The sequence below is a fragment of the Mustela lutreola genome, chromosome 11 (genome assembly GCF_030435805.1).
Source record: "Mustela lutreola isolate mMusLut2 chromosome 11, mMusLut2.pri, whole genome shotgun sequence".
Classification (NCBI taxonomy): Eukaryota; Metazoa; Chordata; class Mammalia; order Carnivora; family Mustelidae; genus Mustela; species Mustela lutreola.
Genome location: NC_081300.1, coordinates 459,785 through 479,404, shown reverse-complemented (window position 1 = coordinate 479,404; position 19,620 = coordinate 459,785). Strand labels below are relative to the sequence as shown.

The window sequence follows — 19,620 nt, the reverse complement described above, 5'->3', positions numbered from 1 at the left end:
GGGCCAAGGCAAACTTGGCCCACATTGGAACTCCATCAGCGAGGAACTCTGACCTAAAATTGTGCAGAAGGCAAACATTTTGGTGGAAATACTTGGGTAGTAATGTTTCTTGAGAAATCTGGTGCCAGAGGCGAGCGTGTCTTGAACAGAGGGGGCCACTGTCCCCGTCCTCCAGGCCCTTCCACCCCGTTGTTCCGACTCACTCCTGCAACGTGGCTGCCAGCGACGGCCCCTCGCAGCAGAAGGGGTCTGAGTCTCCCTGGCCACCTCCGCTGGGGCAGGCACGCGGTGTGGACCGCCGTCCGAGCCTCTTGCCCCACAGGAGCCTGAGTCAGCCCAGAGGACAGGTGCCCCCACGAAGGCTCCTGGTGGCCCCGACACGTGTCCCCGCGGAGTCTGGGTGGGAGGGAAGGGGCCTTACCTGCTCACACAGGTTTTACCGGCCTTGAAAACCAGTGAGATCCACCTGTGACAGGCCGGCGGCTGAGAACCAGTGAGTGCCGGCACCGCTACAGAGCCAAGGACAGGAAAGCAGCCCCCACAAAGCGCGTCCATGGCGAGGTGCAGAACGGGCAGATGTCATTCAGGGGACCCTGTGGGTGTCCCCACGCCCAGGCCCACCCAGCTACGCCACAAGGGTCTTCATCTCCGCTGTTCCCAGAGCCTGGGCTCAGGCTCCCTCAGCCCTCCACACTGTGATTCTGGAATTCCTCCTTTCTGTTTAAGCAAGCGGTCAAGGGGTGGCTGGCCGGCTCTGCCAGTGAAGCGTCTGCCTTCGGCTGCGGTCATGATCCTGCGGTCCTGGGATCGAGTCCTTCGTCCGGGCTCCCTGCTCTGCGGGGAGCCTGCTTCCTCCTCCACCCCCTCCCCTGCTCACACTCACTCTCTCTCGGACAAATAAAATCTTTTAAAAAAATTAAGAAGTATTTTTATTGTTAAAAAATAAAAATTGAACTAAATTTAAAAGGAATCAAAAAAACCCCACCAATTTTGTGTTTTGACTTGGACATCATGGTCCTTCTGGGGACACTGGGGCCTCAGGAGTCCCACGGGACCCACAACCCCCCAAAGGAGCATCAGGGAGGGTGAGGACCTTCCTACATTTTGGAACTCCTAGCAAAACACACGTAACACAAAATCTAGGATCGCGATGATTTTTAAGTACAGAGTCCGCGACATGAACAGGTCAGCACGTTCACCCCCTGGTACTCCGGTCCCCGTACTCGGCTCCCCTGGGAGACTGAGCCTTGGTCCTCACCCGACCCACTAAACACTAAAGCCTTTGCTCCCCCAGCCCCAGCACCCAACTCCTGCTTTCTGTCTCCGGATCTGGGCTCCAGGGACCTCATCACACAGCCCCAAGTCCTCCAGGCTCATCCGTGCAGTATCGGGGCCAGAACCGTCCTCCTGTGGGAGACTCCATCATATTCTGTTCCGCGGAGAGGGAGGGGACGGTGGGGGGGGAGGGGGGGCAGAACAGTCCTCCTGATTGAGGCTCAGTAACATTCCATGATGTGGGGAGGGGAGGGAGGTGTGGAAGTTCTACCCTCTCCCCATTCCCAGGCCTCCATCCTGGTCTCAGTGTCCCCAGTGTCCCCCTGGCTGGGGACACGGGCCGTGGTCCTGCATGTCCCCGCTGCCACGGGCTCTGAGCTCCAGGGTTCTGCTCGGTGCAGGTCCCCACGGAGGAGGACAACAGCAGGCCCTGCGGGCTTAGTGCAAGGAGCTCCCCGGCCCCCAGCGCCACAGCAGCCCAGTCCCCCCCTTTGGTTTGGATGGTTTGTCCACTCCTAGTCCATGTGCCGGGGATCAGACCCCCAGGGTTTTCGCCCACAGCCCTCCACCCCCCCCACCCCCGTCTACCCCTTAGAACCAGGAAGCTCACGAGTCCTCTGTCAACTAGGACACGGGGAGGTGCTAGGGACCCAGGATAACCACACTGGGCGGCGGGTATGGACCGTGACGGCAGCCAGGAGTGAGCCCACAGAAGGTCCCTGCGGGTGGGCCTGGCGGCTCCCCTGCCCCGTGCGCTGAGGCCATCAGGCTGCTCCCTCCTGGGGTGGGGAGCCCAGGCGATCAGGCTGCTGTGGGTGCCCCAAACCTCCCAGCTGCACCAGGCCCTTCCTAACCCTCGTCCCCTCTGGGCGCCGTGGCAGCACCTCTTCCGTGGAAGCCCGTCCCTCCCTTCCCCTGCTGAGTGCATGGAGCTCGCGCTCCCGTCGGAGAATGCTGGACTCCCAGAGACCGAGAAGGCACCTCCAGCCGCACTCAGACCGTTCAAGGGCCAACTGCGGCCCCGTGTGGGGACAGAAGAGACTGCAGACAGGCGGCCCTGCTCTCCTGGGGGCGGGGCGCACTTGGGCGCAGCCGCAGCAGGTGCTTAGGGCCGACCTGTAGCGTCTTGGGTTTCTTTATCCACCGGTTTTCCCATGAAAGAGCTGGCAGCTGCGTGGCAGAAGGTCCCGGGAATTACCATACAGGCAGGTGCCCTGTGTTTCTGGGTGCAGATGGCTCAGAGAAAGCACGATACATCGAGGGAATCCAGAGTCAGCTGACCGAACCCCAATAACCCTGGCCCGTTAAGCAGTTTAGTGGCACCGGCTCTGAGCCTCGGCTTCCTCACTGAGAAATGGGGGGGGACCTCAGTCCACAGGACCAGCACTACAATGCCATCAGGTACCGCGCCGAGGACCCCGTAAGGACAGGCAGTGGGAGGCAAGGGCTCGCCACAGGGAAGACAGGACCAGAAAGAAGTTTGGAGAACGCTGGAGAACTCATCTATTCCAATTTATTTTCCAAAACCTGATTTCCAGGTTTCACAATGACTGGCTAAATCCCACCAACTGCTACCTGCCCCTCCTTCCCAGTGCACGCAGGGGGAGAGGCTCGTCCCCCCGCGCCCGCACCCTGGGCCTCTAATTCTATCAAGGGCCGGCTTCCTGATTGCATTAGCAGCGGGAGGAAGTTCCCCCGCACGACCCGACCGCAGGGCGTCCATCACAGGCCTCTTGCTTCAGAGGCCTGGGAGAAGGGCTCTGGCGCTGGAACGACCCCCGTGGACGAGCAGGTTGGAGACTCCCAAACCATAGGAGAGAAGATGCACGTTCCCGTCCTCACGGTGGTCGAGGGACCGGGACGCAGCCCTCCTGCAATCCGGCGCCACCCCGACCTCGGGTGTCGAGGCCCCACGCTGTGGGCCGCCCGTGCCACTTGTGCGCTCCGTTACCTAAAGCATTTACTGACGTTACTGTTGGGTACTCGGGAGAGCCCGCTGGTGGAGCGCCGTCCCCGACGGTACACGGGGAAGCCAGTGAGGTGAGGCCCCCCCGCCTCCCCACCCCCACACCGCTCCTTTCTCGGGACGGAGAGTTCTGGCATTCGTGGTGACGATACAAACCCCCACTTCGCTGTGCCCCCCAAGGGCAGGAAGGACCTGCAGGAAGCTGCGGCAGCAGGAGGCAGGGAGCGGCGGTCTGCACGACGGAGACTGAAGCTGTCCGTGTGTCTCGAACCACACCCATGGCTCCTGTTCAACACGCTTTCCCCAGGATTCTTTGATCTGACATTCTGAAAAGTTGTTTCTTTTTAAGGCTGTTTCTCCCCAAGACATGCCTGCAAGCCGCCGGCCCGCGGCTCTCGGGTGCGCAGCTACGAATCCGCTCCTGCTGCGGGGAGTTGGGGGTGTGGCCGGACTATGATTTTCTTCTAAGGGGAGGCCAGGAAACATCTGCTGCTTGATGGGAACCATGTGCTGTCCCAAGGCGCTACGTCAGGCGCTTGAGCGCGACGCGCTCCTCAGTGACACGTGCTCGCACAACGGCGTGACAGAGCCCCCACCAATGTTCTCACCACACACCGACTCAGCCGTCTTCCCCAGGAACTTGCAGGGGATTGATCAGTGCAATTATTCTGTAAAGGTCTTTGTCAGTGGATTCAACATAACCAGAAACAGTAATTATTATTATTTAGGATTCAAGTGCTAATTCCCCAGCTGCGGTGCGGCCCCAGCCTTGCCAGCTACAGGTGTGGACAAAGGAAGACAGAACCACGCGTGCCCAGCATGTCCTCCGGGAGGGAGAACACGGGGGGGGGGGGGGTGTCCCTGGTCCTGCCAGGAGGCTGGGTGCTCCCAGGGAGCTGCAACAGGGGCCGCGACCGCCAGAGAATCTGCCCCGCCCCCGCCATGGCTCGCGTCTTCATGGCCCTGCTCCGCTTCCTCGTCCGTACGCTTGAGAGAGAAGGTGCCCGCCCGGGGTAGACGGAAGCACCAGGCGCCCCATCTGCCCCCAGGAAGCAGCCAGAGGCGCACCTGAGATGCCCAGACCCACATCCAAGGTCTGATCAGGGCAGACAGACAGACCGGAGCAGCCAGCGGGGACAGCGGTGACGGCCACACACCGCCCAGAGCGCCACGAGGGGGCGAGGCCGGTGAAGCTTGCGCTGCACGTCGGCCCCCCATCTCCCACGCCGGCCCCCCAGCTCCGGGATGTGCTCTCACGGCAGTTGCTCCCGGGCACACCTTACGCCGGCAAGCCCCCCTGCGTGTCGCTCCCCCCAGCATTGGGGCGCTCATCACCCCGCCCCCGAGCTGGACCCACCAGGAGAAACGTGAGGCCCAACGAGCAGCTGACAGAGACGCGGGCATCACCCCCAAGCCCGGCAAAGGAAGGGCCACACGGGAACGTCAGGGACGTCGGGCCAGCGAGAAGGAAACGCCGAAATCCCAGAAAGACAAACGGCAAAACAACACCCACATGCTCGGCGTCTCCGTGGGGCTCCGAGTCCTCCCGCAGGAACGGGGCCCCCAGCGGTCCCGCAGGAGTCACCCTGACACCGAAGCCCACAACACATCACAGGAAAACCTCGCACCAGTGTCTCACGAACCCTGACACCAAACCCTTAACGAGATATGGGCAAGCTGAACCTGAGAGCATGTGGAAGGGTTACAGGGCACCCACCGGTCAGTCGGCTGAGCGTCCACTCTTGGTTTCGGCTCAGGTCACGATCTCAGGGTCATGAGATGGAGCCCCGCGTCAGGCTCTGTGCTCAGCGGGGGTCTCCTCGCTCCCTCTCCCTCTCCCCCTTTGTGCGCGCTCTCCCTCTCAAGTAAATCCCTAAAAATATCCTCAAAAAGATGGTACGCCATGACCAATCAGAATTTATCCCAGGGGTGTCGATGCACGAACTCCTGGAAACAGATCAATCAGCAGCTGTGGGAAAATATTATTGACAAAATCTATTTTCTATTAAAAAATTCTTTAAGAAAAAACTCTCAAATAAGGAAAAGAACAGAACGTCCTCAACCTGACAAAGGACATGTGGAAAAAACAAAGCCACAGTTATAACCCTAACAGCTGTTTGTAGAGGGTTTGTTTGCGGGACGGGCAAGCGGCATGCCCAGGAGCAGCAGGGCCGGAGGGAGAGGGAGAGACCGAACCCCGAGCAGGGTCCACACTGAGCTCGGAGCCTGCCCTGGGGCCCCACCCACGGCTCCATTTCACAACCTGAGCCGAAAGCAAGAGTCAGACGCTTAACAGACTGAGCCACCAGGCGCCCCTCATCACAGCCGCGTTTGATGAAACCCCTTCCCTCCTACAGCTGTGACCGGGCAAGGGTATCCGTTCTCACCGCTTCTGCTCAGCACAAGAACCATCTCCCCCTGAAGCAAAAAGGGAATGAAAGGAGAAGCCATTCGCGTCATAAAGACTGAAACGAAGAAATGAAACATTTACAGATGCCCTGATCCTGTACACGAAAAATTCTAAGAATTCTACAAAACAAAAACACTCGAACAAAAAGGAGTGACCGGAACAAATGCGCAAGATGATCTCACGAGGACCACAGGACACAAGATCATGACACAAACAAACCCAACCCTATTTTCACATGGTATCAATAACCTGGAAATTAAGAAAACAATTCCACTTGCAACAGCATCAAAAATAACAAGTACTCAGCAGTAAGTGTGACAAAAGAGCAAGATTTCACACAAAACCACAAAGTTTTTCACATAAAACTACAAAGCGTCACTGAAAGAAATTACGGAAGATTTAAATGAATCAAGAGATGTTCGTGTGCAACGATGGAAAGTTCAAGATGGTTAATGTTTCAGCCGCAGGCAGCCAGTCCCCAAGTGCTGGCGTGTTTCCGTGGACACTGACAACACGAGCCCATTATTTTTATGGTCATGAAAAGGACGTAGAAGAGCACGAAGGTCTTTTACTACAAAAGTTTTCAGAACACGCGAAGATGCCGATGTTGTTCGTCCTCCAACATCTCGTCCGGAGCCTCCCTCGCTCGGCCACGCCGCCGTCCCTCGCGGCAGACGCGCACACCAGCCCCGGGACCCTACCGCTGCACCTCGAAGCGCGCCAGTGTACGTCTCTGCGGGATAAGGGCTCTTTTTAACCCAGTCGCCACATGAATCAGCAGTAAGCTCCCACAGGAATTCTTTTCAACAGAAAGAAAACCCGCACAGTCGCTGCAGTGAGGACCTTTCAGTCTGCGGGGCCTAGAGGTCTCTTTAGTCTTTCCTACACCGTCTCGCGATACAGTCAGATGAGCCGTATGCTTACTTCCCCGCATACACTGCTCCCTCACGCAACGGTCAGTTGCCTGCTGCCACTGCTGCGCGGCGCGAACGAGCCGGGAGCGGGAGGGTGCGGGGGTCGGGGTCCCTCCCTGCCAGCGCCTGGGGATGCTGGATGGGGCGGGGGTGGGGGGCACCAGAGTGCTGGAAAAGCGGAGAGCCGCCTGCAGGCCCCCGACTAGGAGAAAGCTTTACCACCCAGCTCTGCACTCAGAACGCAGGGTTTCAAAGGAAAATTGGGGGTTGGAGAATCAGATTCACTTTAAAATGGGTTTTCTTCACACCTGACTTGAGATAATTACTGAAAAAGTTCCACAAACCTGAGTCACCGGGGAAGACGCAATAGTCCCAGACCTCCGGGCCCCACATCCCTATTGTCACGCACACACGTGCCGGGAATCCGAGACAAACCAGACCCTCGAACCCTGTGGGCTGTCCCCAGAATCACACTCAGATGGCCCAGGAGAAGGAGCCCCAGACCTGAGGGCATCCCCCTCGGCGAGGAAGTGGACAGCACAGAGAAAATGCAGGAGACATCCTGGCCCGTTGGCTACCGCAGGGTTATCCGGCTGCCTCCGGCTGCAGGAGCTGCGCCTGGAAACGTCCCTGCTCCTCTCAAGGGCACCCTAGAAGGTGTCCCTAGGCCATGCACGGGGCTTCTGCCATAGACCTCTCCGTTCGTGAAGGACAGTCCAGGAGCCACCGCCCACCCTCTACCCAGACCCGCTGCTCTCACCAGCAACGCACCACGGATGGAACCTCGCGCCCGACTCAGCCTCCTCCCGGAGACCACCGGAGCCACCGCCCTCCCTATGGCCATCCATTCCCCTCCCCCAGCTGCCCATCCCTGTCCGCAGCTCACACAATGTGTACTACTGGCTCCCTTAAAAAAAAATGGTGGCATGTTCCTTTGAGCCAAAATGCATTTGTTTTCATTATTCCTCTCTTCTCGAAGAGCCGGTTTCGAGACAGCACAGGGCTGTGCGGCCAAGCCTGCCGGAGTGGGGGAGTCGGGCGCCCGCTTGCCCGGGGGGACAGGCTGGTCTTGGCGCTTGCCCGGCTGAGAGAGCACATGCCATGGGCGTGTGCAGCACGTGTAAGGAACACACGTTCTGAAGTCAGTCCATCCTGCAGGAGCACCGTCTGACGGCAGACTCCACCTCGTGGGGCCCTGTCTGCCCTGGGACACATCAGTCCCCACTCAAAGAGAGGGGACCGTGAGGCTACCGCACCTCCATGGTCAGGGCTGCATCTGGGCCAAACAGGCCGAAAACCTGGGGTGGGGGCTCCCTTCCGTCTAAGAAGAAAAAGGGAAGAGAAGAGTTCTGCTTTAGGCCGGAGGGCAGTCGAGACACTGAAGGGCCCTCATCACGTGTAGATTCTAACCCTTTACATGCCAGGACTGGGTTTATAAGCAGCAAGGGGCATCCTGAAGACCCCCAAATGGGGAACCCCTCCGGAGCTGGGTCCAGGGAGGGGATGTAGAATGGAGTGTCCTCAGAGAGTCGCCAGGATCAGGACGACCCGGGACTGGGGGCGGGGGCGGGGGCCAGCAGCAGACGGAGCTCAGACCCCGGCAGCGAGGGCTGGGAAGAGCGTCACCCAGCTCTGGTTCTCGCCGGAGCAAGGTCACCACAGTCCTGAATTGCCACCCACCCGGTCCGGGCCCACAAACAGCACCAGCCTTGACGGGAACCCACCTGTGAGAGCAAGAGTCCGCAACAGCGACGGCCACACAGACGGAGCCCACAGTGACACCGAGGCCTTACATGTCGGATGCCGAATCTTAAAAATGAGCTGTGAACTGTTAAGGAAAAAAGAATAAATGAGCAAGTAAAAACAGGCTATCAACGAACAGGCAAATTTGAAAACTATCCAAATAGAACTAGTATTTTTGAAGCCTCGAAAGACGCGTTAGACGGCAGACTGCACGCGGCCGCAGGGTGGTCCGCGAACGGGAGGCCCCGCAGCGGGGAGAGTTCGAGAGGGAAAACGCAGTGAACTCCGCGAGCGGACGACGCCCGGGAACTTACGCACACGGAACACAACGCAGTGTCGCCAGAACTGAGACAAAACTGCAGAACACCGAAGACAAAGAGGAGACGGGTCAGCCCCGGTCAGACCAACGGACCTTCCGCAACAGAACACAGAAACGAGAATCCAACGGGAAATGTGTCCTCAGGAAAGAGCACGTCTTCCTCTGGCTGCACAGCACCGGCGCCGGCTGCCCACGGTAAGCGCCAAATAAAGCACTCTCGGGTGAACAGAAGCCGAGGGTTTCCCTCCAGCAGAACCCGAGAAGGCCGGCACCAATTCCGTAAGCAGACGGGGAGGTGCGCACACGCACGGCGCGGAGAAGTGCACGGGGCACGAGGGGGCGACCCGTTGGAATGCGCCAGACGTGTGTGCGAGATCCCTCACTTCAACAGGAAGTTTCCTCTCCATTTGAATCTTTCTTTTTCCTAGCAAGCTATTCATCGCTTAAAAAAAGGAAGACATGAAATGTGAGGAAAATGCTGACCAGATACAGTGGTCAATATACATCACATAAAAACAAACATTGCCTACAGAGTAACAAGAGTACGTAATTTGGGGACCTAAGATGCAGAACTAAAATTCTGCACAATTTCCGCACGGAAGTCCAGAGAAGAGCAGAGGTGGGTACGGTACTTTAAGATCTATGTATTGTTCGCAAAGGAACTGGAATATCAACTTTACGTTTATTAAGGTAGGAATATAATACAAAGTAAAATTTCAGTGGCGATCACCAAAAGGATAAAAGTAGAGTGAAAAGTGAATAAACAGAAAAGCAGATGTCACGCATCACCGAAAGGGAAGAGATGAGAAAGGAGAACCCGCAGCAACAGGAGATTCTTATTTATTTGACAGACAGAGACAGCGAGAGAGGGAACACCAGCAGGGGGAGTGGGAGAGGGAGCGGGGGAGGCCGGGAGCCCGACGCGGGGCTCGGTCCCAGGACCCTGAGATCATGACCTGAGCCGAAGGCAGAGGCTGGATGACTGAGCCCCCAGGCACCCTGGGACCTGAGATTCGACAGGAACACACTGGACTCCGCGGCTGAAAGACGGACCAGCTTTGTGGGTTCACAGCACGAATGTCTACACTTAAGGTGAACAAACGTTACAAGTAAAAATGCAGAGTGCACCGGCAAACGTGCTTGAACATAAAGTCACGACGGGCGCCTGGTGGCTCAGTCGGTGGAGCGTCTGCCTTCGGCTCAGGTCATGGTCCCGGGGTCCCGGCACCGAACCCCGCATCGCATCGAACCCCGCGTCGCATCGGGCTCGCTGCTCAGCAGGGGGCCTGCTTCTCCCGCTGCCCCTCCCCCTGCGCGTGCGCTCACTCTCTCTCTGACAAAGAAAGAACCCAAATCTCAGGAACAAAGGAAGTTATGCTGGTCATGTTACTTCAAAGCAGAGACACTAGAAGAGCCAAGCATTGTCCAGGGTACAGAGGGCTCCACGCAACGAAGAAGGCTCAGTTACCCAAGGACATAAAAGTACTACGTGTGTGCTCCTTTCACAGCAGCCTCTCCCCCCAAACGCAGACACGCGCACAAGCACACACGTTACACAAGCGCGCAGTAAGACGACAGGGAGAGTGGGCGAATCCGCGGCCGCAGACAAGATCTCAACGTGGCTCTCGCAGACGCTGCTGCTCCAACAGAAAACGGTGTAAACCTGCAAGAGCTGAACAACGCGTTCAGGAGGGCTGACGTACCGGGTAGATGCAGAACCTGAATCAAATAAGGAAAAAATACTCATTCTTCTGAAGCGCACAATTATTCTGACCGCATTACATTTCAAAAAAGTAGCATCATTCAGATTATGCCGTCTGACGATGACGCAATTCATCTGGAAATCCACCACAGAAGGATGGAGAAAGACTCACTCCCACGTGTGGACATTTTACGATCGACTCTAACTGATTCGCCAAGTGAGAGCAGAACACAGAAGCGCAACTGCGTGATTGGCCACAAGAAGATCACATCTCAAAACCCTGAAAGGAGGCAAAAATGATGCTCGGTAAGACTTGTCTGTTATTGTAGTTTTCCTTGAAAAGAAAATAAGCCAAAATTAATGAATTAAATAGAAAAGAATTTGGAAAGATTACCAGGTATAACGTCAGATCACAACAATCTACGGCACTTTTCTATGCCAGCAACAATCAACTAGAAGAAGTCGGGTTTGTTGGTTTTTTTAAGTATCAACCAAAGTACCAGCAAGAAAATAAACTAGGAATAGATCTAACAAAAAATGTGCACGTCCTATATGGAGAAAACCACGCAATCCCGTTGGAAGACCTCAGAGCGAGCCTACGTAAGTAGGCCGACACAGGCTTACGGATGGCACAATCCAAGTCACAGCGATGTCCCTCCCAAGCTGATCTCTAGTCTCCGTACAGTTCGGATCAAAACTCTAACAGGTTTTATCAATAAAACTGACGCACTAATTATAGAACTTAGGAGAAAGCAAAGGCCAAGAATAGCCACAACCCACGCAAAGGAACTTCCCAGAGGTCATGACTTCCTGTGAAGCTACGGCAGTTCAGAGTCCAAGAACAAAGCAGGACAAAGTCCACAAGAGGCTCATGCCTTTACAGGCACTTGCCGCACCCCAGGGATGCGCCGCAGGTCCGCAGAAACGGGACACGCTTTTCCACACTGGGGCCGGGACAACGGCCTATCCCCACGGGAAGGAAATCCGATCACCACCTCACACCCCATATGAAACCTCCATCTCTTACTACGATCACTTGGCCATGGAAGGCAGTTTTACCGACTTCCGCAAGTAAAAAGGAAGCGGTTGTTATCATCCCGGGTTAGGCAAGGCTTTCCTAAAACGAAGAACTCCGTTCATCTACGGTTTCGTAAAGATGACAAGAACACGGCCAAACGTAAGCGAGGACGTGGGTAACACACCAGCACGGGCACTCCGAGGCCGAGGCAGTAGCACCCATCGGAAGGTCACGGCCCAGTGGGGACGGACGGGCGCCACGCGGGCGCTTCTGAGAGGAGCAGGCACGCCAGCAGGGAAACAGGGACACAGCGTGACCCGAGGGGCTCCGCGAAGGATGCAGGTTGAGACCACAGCCGGGGCTGCCGCACACACCTTCACGCAGACCCCCAGAGACCAGGACACGAGGCTCGGGGCCGCCAGAGCGCAGTGGGGACGCGAGCTGACCGCCGCGTGGGAACGAGGCTGCCCCCAGCTCTGCGTCCTGGGATCCTGCGGCGCTACCCTCGGGCTCCAGCGCAGGGCACCAGGGAACCAGCCCTTTTCCTAAGAACCCAAACCACCTCGCTGGCCGCGTACAAGACGATGGTAACGACGCCGTCTCGCACTCCCGCGCCAGCTACTGCGGACAGGTCACGCGCAGGGACCACACAGAGCGCCGTGGGGCAGCTCTGCACAGTGACGAGTGAGAACCACTCCCAGACCAGAAGCCCGCGTGTGTGACGCATTACTACAACTTCCAAAGCAAGCGTTACATGGCACGCTTGTGGCTTCGTACACGCGCGTAAGCAAACTCCGCAGGAAGGAGCGAGACGAGCGCAGAACCGCGGGAACGGACCGGGTGGGACGGGTCGCCCTGACAACACGGCTAATGCTGCCGGCGCCAGGTCCACTGCTGGGTTCGATTCAGGACCACACGCAGGTTCGGTGAATTTACAGTTTTTAAGCAGGCGCAGGGAAGGGGAGAGAACAGAGGAGTCAACGGACGCGATTCTGAGCTACCACTGGGTAAATAAGCACTGCGTGCGCCCCTCCGCCTCTTCTGCACAAACATGGCTTCGCTCCTTGGCAAGCCTCGCTCCTGCCTGTGCTCCCGGTCCCTGCTGGGACCCTCCAACACAAACCATTCCCCCGCCCCCCGGGGCACCACCAGCCCTGGCCTCACGTTTCCTTGTCAGCCTCAGACACCACCGGCCGCTGGCTGCTGGGCGCCTGGGTTCCCTGCCTAAAACACTGTGGCCACCCTGCCCACAGGAGAGACGCTCCCCTCACTTGGTGGCTTCTGTGCTGCCCTGGCATCCCCAGGAACCCAGCACACCAGCCCTGCTCTCCCCCCCACTGGCCGGCTCTCCCACGTGCCCAGGCAGCTCAGACCGACAGGCCCCCAGGGACTCTGTGTCTCTTCCCCATGTGCCCCTGTCCCCTCTTCCTGGTTCGTGGGTCTTCTTCCAGGGGCCAGTTTGGAGCCCTCCTTCTCACTAACTGCCCAGCTAGTGACAAGACCTGGTGGTGGTCAGGCTCAGAAACTCCCCTGCAACCACTCCCGTCGGTTGGGATCCCCGGGAACCCAGGACCCCAGCTCCAGTTCACTCTGCCCTCGGCAGCCGGCGGAGTCTTAAGCACAGATCAGATCGGCTCAGACGTCTGCTCAAAACCGTGGAGGAACTACCCACTGCCTACAGACCTCGTTACACATTAGAATAACCCAGAGAGCAAACCTTGATGCTTGGGTCCCCTCCAAAGCCAGTTAAGTCAACTCTTACTGGTGTCCGCAACTTTTCACACATCTGGCCATGCTCCCGTTTTTGCCGTAAAGGACTCCAACAAGGGTCCCCTGGAACCCCACCCACGATGGTCCTCGTGTCTAGGATGCCTGTCTCGCTCCTGTCAGGATCCCATCCGACGTCTCCTCCAAGGAAGGCAGAAGTAGGTAGAAACCAGACACTGCTCCTGCCTCAAGAACGCGGGGGAAACGGGTGATTGCGAACACCGTGTCTTAAGACACCACAGAGCTCGGGAAACCAAGAGGGCTGAAAGGGCTGGCTCGCCGCACGGGATGTCTGCCCAGTGTCAGGGAAGCGTGGGCATCCCAGGTGTGGCCGGCCTGCAGGACGGGGGGGGGGGGGGGGGGGGGACCTCCCAGACCACACAGACTCCCACCAGCGAGAGGGGCCTGCAGGGCACCCCGGGAGGACGTGTGAAACTGGACGGGGATGGAGCCACGCCTGAGGCTGCATCACAGCCGCAGCTGCCCAACGGAGGCCGCCAGCCACAGCCCGCCGTGCCCGCAGAAGGCTGAGCCGTGGAGGCTCTAGGTTTCTCCCCAGCATGCTGGGGCGCGGCTGGGGACACACGGGACGGCTGCACGGTGCGTCCACCGAGGGCCCCAGGCCCAGCAGACCTACACAGAAGGGAGCAAGGGGGACGGAGAAGTGAGCCCCGAGGGTCTCCTTGGGACGCCCCTTGGCAGGAGTCCAGGGGCTCTCTGCGTCATCTCCGATTGACCTGGAAGGCTTCCAGGGCTGTTCCGGGGAAGGTCGGGGCAGGCAGGGGCCGGGCAACTTGCAAAGCCAGAGCCTGAGAAAGCTTGTGTCCGTGACAGCGGGGGCGCCTGGGGACGGGAAGGGGTGGAGGGTCGCGGGCTGCCGGCCGGGGGCTTCGGGAATCAGAGACCCAGAACAGCACACGAGTGTCCCAGGCAGGTAGCCGGGCGTGCGCACGGCGGCTGGGCCCGGGGGAGCCGGCAGCCCTCCCGCACCCGCGCTCTGCAAGGGTCGGGATCCAGTCGTGTTCGCCTCGAACCCGCTCCCAGCGCAAGGCCCTGCGGTCCGCGTCCCCGGCGTCCCCCGCTGCGCGTCGCCGGCCGGGCCAGCAGGACGCACCCCACAAGGGGCCGCCGGGCCGCGCCCAGGGCTCGGGGCTGCGGAGCTCCGTGCGCCCGTCGGCGAGGGCGGTCGCGTCTGTCTCCGCGTCTCCGGGGACCGTCTCCCGGGTCCAGCGCGGCGCTGCCCGGCGCGCCCTCCGCGGCTTCTCGTGCTCCGCGCCCGGCCGGGTCCGGTCGTCGCGGGTCTTTCCCGAAACCGCCTGCGGCTGCCGCGGGGCCGTCGCGCCCGGCGCTCCCACCGCTCCGCGTCCCGGCGGCGAGGCTCGTCCACACCCGCGCGCCCCGCCCGTGTCCCGAACCCCTCGTCCGGCTGCGGGCGCCGCGGGTCGGGACTCCGGGGGTCGGGACTCCGCGGGCGGCGGGTCCGGGGCCGGCGGGGAGGGACCCGCCCGCGGGAGAGGCCGCCCCCGCACATCGCGGAGCCCGCGCCGGACGCCCGCAGCCGCCGACCAGGAGGGCCGCCCCCGCCGGACCCGCCGCTCCTGCTCCCGCGCGTCCCCGCGCCGCGCTCCGGGACTCAGGTCCCCCTCGGCGGCCCCCGCGGTGCGCTCCCGCCCGGGCTCCGGGCCCAGAGGTCATCACCGGCCGCCGCTCCTCCCCGCACGCGCGGGCACCGGCCGGACGCCACCGGGACGGGCCGCGGAAACGCACGAGCTGCCCGGCGAGCGGGGCGGGGCCTGCCGCCCTCTGACCCGGGACGGCGCGCGGCATGCCGGGACTCGCAGTCTTTCCCCAACGGGCCCCAGCACGTGACGGGGACGCAGCCGGCGGCCGCGTTGCATGCCGGGACCCATGGTTTAACGACCCCGCGCCCTGGTGCACCCTGGGAGCTGTGGGCCCGGAGGACGCGCGGCATGCCGGGACGTCGCAGTGCATGCCGGGGCTTCTGGGCCGCGCCGCGCGCTGCACGCCGGGACCCGCACCCCACGCCGCCGGCGCTCCCGGGGCACATGGGGCGCGGCCACGCCGCTCCCGCCGGGCCGGACCCCACGCTCGCTTCCGCGACGCCCCGGGCCCCCGCGGCCGACTCGGCGCCGGCCCGGCCCCGCGGGGGCGTGTTTGGACGCGCGGGCGGACGCACGCGGCGTCACGCGGCGTCACGTGACGTCAGACGCCGTCCCGGAAGTCGGCGCGCGCCGGCGGCGGGTGGAAGCCGGTGCCGGAGCGCGAAGTGCCGCGCCGTCGCCTCCGCCGCCCGGGCCGGGGTCGCGGTCCCGCCCCCCCCCCTCCGCGATGGGCGCCGGGCCCTGAGCGCCCCGCCCGCCCGCCTTCCCCCAGCGCCCCGGGCCGGCCGCGATGGAGGCGCCGCCCGCGGGCCGCGTTCCCGCCGAGGGCGCCCCGCCGCCGGCCGTGGCCGAGGTGCGCTGCCCGGGCCCCGGGCCGCTGCGGCTGCTCGAGTGGAGGGTGGCGGCGGGCGCGGCCGTGCGCATCGGCTCGGTGCTGGCCGTGTGTGAGGCCGCCGCCTCCGCGCAGCCCGCCGGTCCCGCCCCCGCCCGCGCCCCCGCCCGCGCCGGGTCCGGGTCCGGGTCCGCGTCCGCGTCCGGGGGCTGCGTGCGCGCCGAGCGCCGGCTGAGGTCGGAGCGCGCCGGCGTGGTGCGGGAGCTGTGCGCGCAGCCGGGCCAGGTGGTGGCCCCCGGGTGAGTGGGGCCCCGGCCCTGGGGTCTGGGCGGCCTGGGCCGGCCGCGGGGGCCGCGGGGGCCGCGGGGCTGCAGCCAGAGGGGGGCCCTCGGGGCGGGGCGGGGCCTCCTTCCCGGTGCCGCCTCCCCCGGGCAGCCGGCCGGGCGCGCCCCCTCCCCACCCCCGGGTCGTGGCGGCGGGAGCGGCTGGGGCGGGGCGCGGCGCTCCGGCCGCCCGTGAAGCTCGGGAGCCGCGCCGTGAAGGCTCCGGGGGCGGGTCTCGGGCCGGGGCGTCGCGCGGAGGTGCGGGCGCCGGTGTATCGGGGACGAGGCTCGGGACGTCGTTTGCGCTGTCGGGAGGAGCCGCCGGGCGGGCGCCCTGCGTCCTGCTGCGGGGACGGGCGCCGGCTTCCCTCTGCGGGGCCACTGCGCGGCCCGGCCGGCTGCTCCTGCCCGTTTCCCGGGCTCTGGCGGCAACTGCTGAGCATCTGCCCGCGCCGCTCCCCACCGACACCCTCCCCAGCGGCTCGGAGAGACCCCGCGAGCCTTCTCCCGTGTGCAGTTCCTGCAGCTCGCTGTGTGCGCACCGCGCGCTGGTGCTTGGCCTCGGGGTGAGGCCCGTGACGGCAGGCGGGGTGCGGTGCGAGCTGCCTGGGGCTGCAGCCTGCATGGGACGGGCTGGGAGACGCTCGCTGCGGCACGTGCCGTCGTTCCCTCGCGGTGGGAGCCGACCTGGCCATCCTGGGCCTGCAAGCCCGAGAGCGCGTCGTCTGCAGCTGAGACCAGCGCCGGCGCGCCCGGTGTAGAAGATTCCTGAGGCGCAGGCTGCTTCTTGGGGTCCTTGCTCTCTCCGGGTTATCCAGAAAAGGCCAGGGCAGATCAGGGCCCGGCTGCGGCCAGCTGGTGAGGAACTGCACGTGCGACGCTCCGTTCGCATCAGCCAGACCAGCGACGCAGAGTGACCCCATCCAGCCGTCTCCCGGTCACGCAGGCAGCTGACCGGTGATGAGCTCTCAGTGCTGACGAGTTCTTTCCTTTGGAGTGTTTGGTGGTTGCGATTCAGGGTCGCTCGCTGCTGTGGTTCATGGCAAGGCTCTCCAGAGTCTGATGCTAGCACTCCCGGGTGCAGGGCTGCGTGTGTGCGGCTGGAGCCCGGCGCAGCCCGGCCCGGCTGGCCCAGGTCCCGGAGCTGCCCTTGCCGTCTTGGTCACCGCTGGCCTCCGCGGGCTTTCTCCCCCACGTCCGCGTTTGTGCTCAGACGGCGAACAGGTTGTTGTAGGAACTGCTTCTGGGTGTAGTCAAACTGATCGCGGGACGGTCCTAGGGGGCTGACTAGGCCTGCATGTTTTGTACCTGCTCTCAGGTAGAGGTAGGAATGTGTCCCCGCTGCTCTGATACGGAGGGGAGGAAGGAGGGGCAGCACTGGGGTCCGGGGGGGTTTGACAAACCCGCACCTCCCCTCGCGGAGGCTTCCGGTCGGCGTCCAGGGAGTCCCAGTGTGGGGAGATGGATGGAATGAGAGTCCTTACCTGTCTTCATGATTTCTACGTGCCTAAAACTATTTTGACTTGAAAATAATCTGACAAGGCACGGTGTGTCAGAGACTTGATGACGTCTGCCGCTACGTCCGCTGTCGTGCACTGGGAGGCAGCAGAGTTCTTCTTCTGGACGTCATCGCCTCCCAGGGCAGGACGACAGACGTAAAAGCATTATATGAAATAACCTGGGGACCCGTCTGGTGGTGGGTAAGGACCCAAGTGGTGGGCGGTGGTTGTGTCTAGTTGATGTCCGCCCATTCCTTCCGTGCTGTAGTCTGTCTACCGAAGACCGCCTGCGTCAGCCAGGGTCCGGGGTGAGGGCCGCTGACTGGCCGAGCACTGCTGGCTCGTGCTTGCTTCGTAAGTGTTAGAAGGAGAGAGGTCAGAGGATCTCACAGAGTAAACAGTACAGGCTGAGCTGCTGGAGTTCGCTTGCGCGGGTTGAAAATTCCGAGCGCAGCCGCGTGACGCGCCACGGTCCTGGTCTGCAGAGGTCTTGCCGTGGAAGGAAGGAAGCTACTTGTCCGTTCTGATAGCAGACCATCTTGACGAACTAGAACGTTCTCTTACTCACACGGTCTCCTCCTCCTCTGTTGACGTCTGCACTATTTAACAGACGACTCCACGGACCCCTGGGTGGCTCAGTCTGTTAAGCATCGGTCTTGGGCTCAGGTCACGATCCCAGGATCGTGGGACCGAGTCCCGCATCAGGCTCCCTGCTCAGCGAGGAGCCTGCTTCCCCCCATCTGCTGCTCCCCTGCTTGCGCTTTCTTTTTCTCTCTGACAAATAAGTGAATAAAATCTTCTTAAAAAAATGTAAAATAAAAAAAAAATGTTAAATAAAAGATTACTCCGTTAAAAAGATACTTATGTCTAAAATTGGGAAAATTGTCACTTCATTTAATTGAACCCACTTCAGATGAGTTTTTGTTTTGTTTTTTTCCAGTTTTCACTTAGCCAGAAAACCATTGGCCTTTTCATCTACTTAATTTTACATGCATGCGTGATTTATTTTTATTGGTTTTTTTTTAAGCATCTTGTCTAATCCTTTAAATAAAGACCTTTGGACCAAATGGGTTTTGAAGCTTGGTTTGCCTAGAAACTGATGGGTAGTTTTGAATAGATTGGAACATGCATTACCATATTTATTCCCATTTTCATATTAATTTCAGAGTATATTATACGAAATTAAAAAGCTACAGAGGAACAGGCAAGTCTTTAATTTCATCTATTTTTTTTGAATGACATAAATACTGATGGTAAACCCAAAAGTTATTACAAAGGAAGCAATTTATCAGTTATCTCAGAAAAAGTGTTTTTTTTTTTTTTATTTAGGGGAGTGAGAACCTAAACAAGGTAGAACAAGTCAATTTCAAAGTATTTGTGTAATATCTTGAAAGATAAATATAATTTCTAAAGATTGTAACTAGATCTTAAGTATTTCTTATTTAGCGCTTGATGTCGATGAAATTCCTTAGAACGTGAAGAACTTGAGCTAAATGTTGACCTGGGTAGTCGTCGTATTTTGAAGAAACTTTTTAGAAGACGTCCTGGCTTTATGGTTGTGCTCTGAGTTGTGGGTGGTGCTACTTCCTCCCGTCCAGTTGGCCTCGTGCGGGCTGCGAGTCGGTGGGATGATGGAGGTCATGAGCTCAATCTGCCTTACCCGTGAGCTGATTCTCCACATGCCCTGGGGTGCTTTTCATCTGCGGAATGGTGGCTCTTGCTTGTTAAAGCTGGGAGCTGTTTTGTTTTTTGTTTTTAATTTGGCAGAGAGTATGAGAGGGAGAGCACGCCGTTGGGGGGGAGCAGCAGACTGCCCGCTGAGCAGGGGGCCTGACACGCGGCTCGATCCCAGGACCCTGGGGTCATGACCCAGGCTGAAGTCAGACGCTTAGCTGACGGAGCCACCCCACACCCTGAACTGGAAGCATTGACAGTTGCCGGCGTGCTGTTTTGAACTTGGCAGCCCTGCAGGTGCATCCTGGAGACGATGTTGAAATTCAGAGGCCGTTGTCCTGCCCAGGGCTGGGAGTCCTCCCCTGCCCGTGTAACCCAGCCGTGCCCGGGGGTCTGTGTGCCGTGGCGCCACTTGCTTTGGAAACATGTTAGGGAAATGGAGTTTTGTCCGGTACGTCGTAGGAGGCCACGCTGGCAGTGCACACAGTTTGGAGAGAATTCTGTCAAGACTGGCTTTGTGGAGTCTCAGTAGCTAAGTGTGTAGGTTTTATGCGGC

The 19,620-nt window shown here is 60.1% G+C and overlaps 1 protein-coding gene and 1 long non-coding RNA gene across 5 annotated transcripts in view; one reads left to right on the top strand and one right to left on the bottom strand.

Annotated features, from left to right (window-relative positions):
- Positions 1-2,774: 2,774 nt before the first annotated feature.
- On the bottom strand, positions 2,775-13,459 carry LOC131811419 (uncharacterized). Its single transcript, XR_009345926.1, has 2 exons — positions 8,290-13,459; positions 2,775-3,567 (listed from the first exon to the last, which is right to left on the bottom strand). It is a non-coding gene; the product is annotated as an uncharacterized LOC131811419 (long non-coding RNA).
- Positions 13,460-15,369: 1,910 nt separating this feature from the next.
- The window catches only part of CTDP1 (CTD phosphatase subunit 1), a 51,867-nt gene continuing 47,616 nt past the window's right edge, over positions 15,370-19,620 (top strand). For all 4 annotated transcript variants that reach the window (XM_059138725.1, XM_059138728.1, XM_059138726.1 and 1 more), the window contains exon 1: positions 15,370-15,867. In XM_059138725.1, coding sequence (XP_058994708.1) covers positions 15,527-15,867 — 341 coding nt within the window. In that variant the 5' untranslated portion in view covers positions 15,370-15,526. The remainder of the gene's footprint in view (positions 15,868-19,620) is intronic.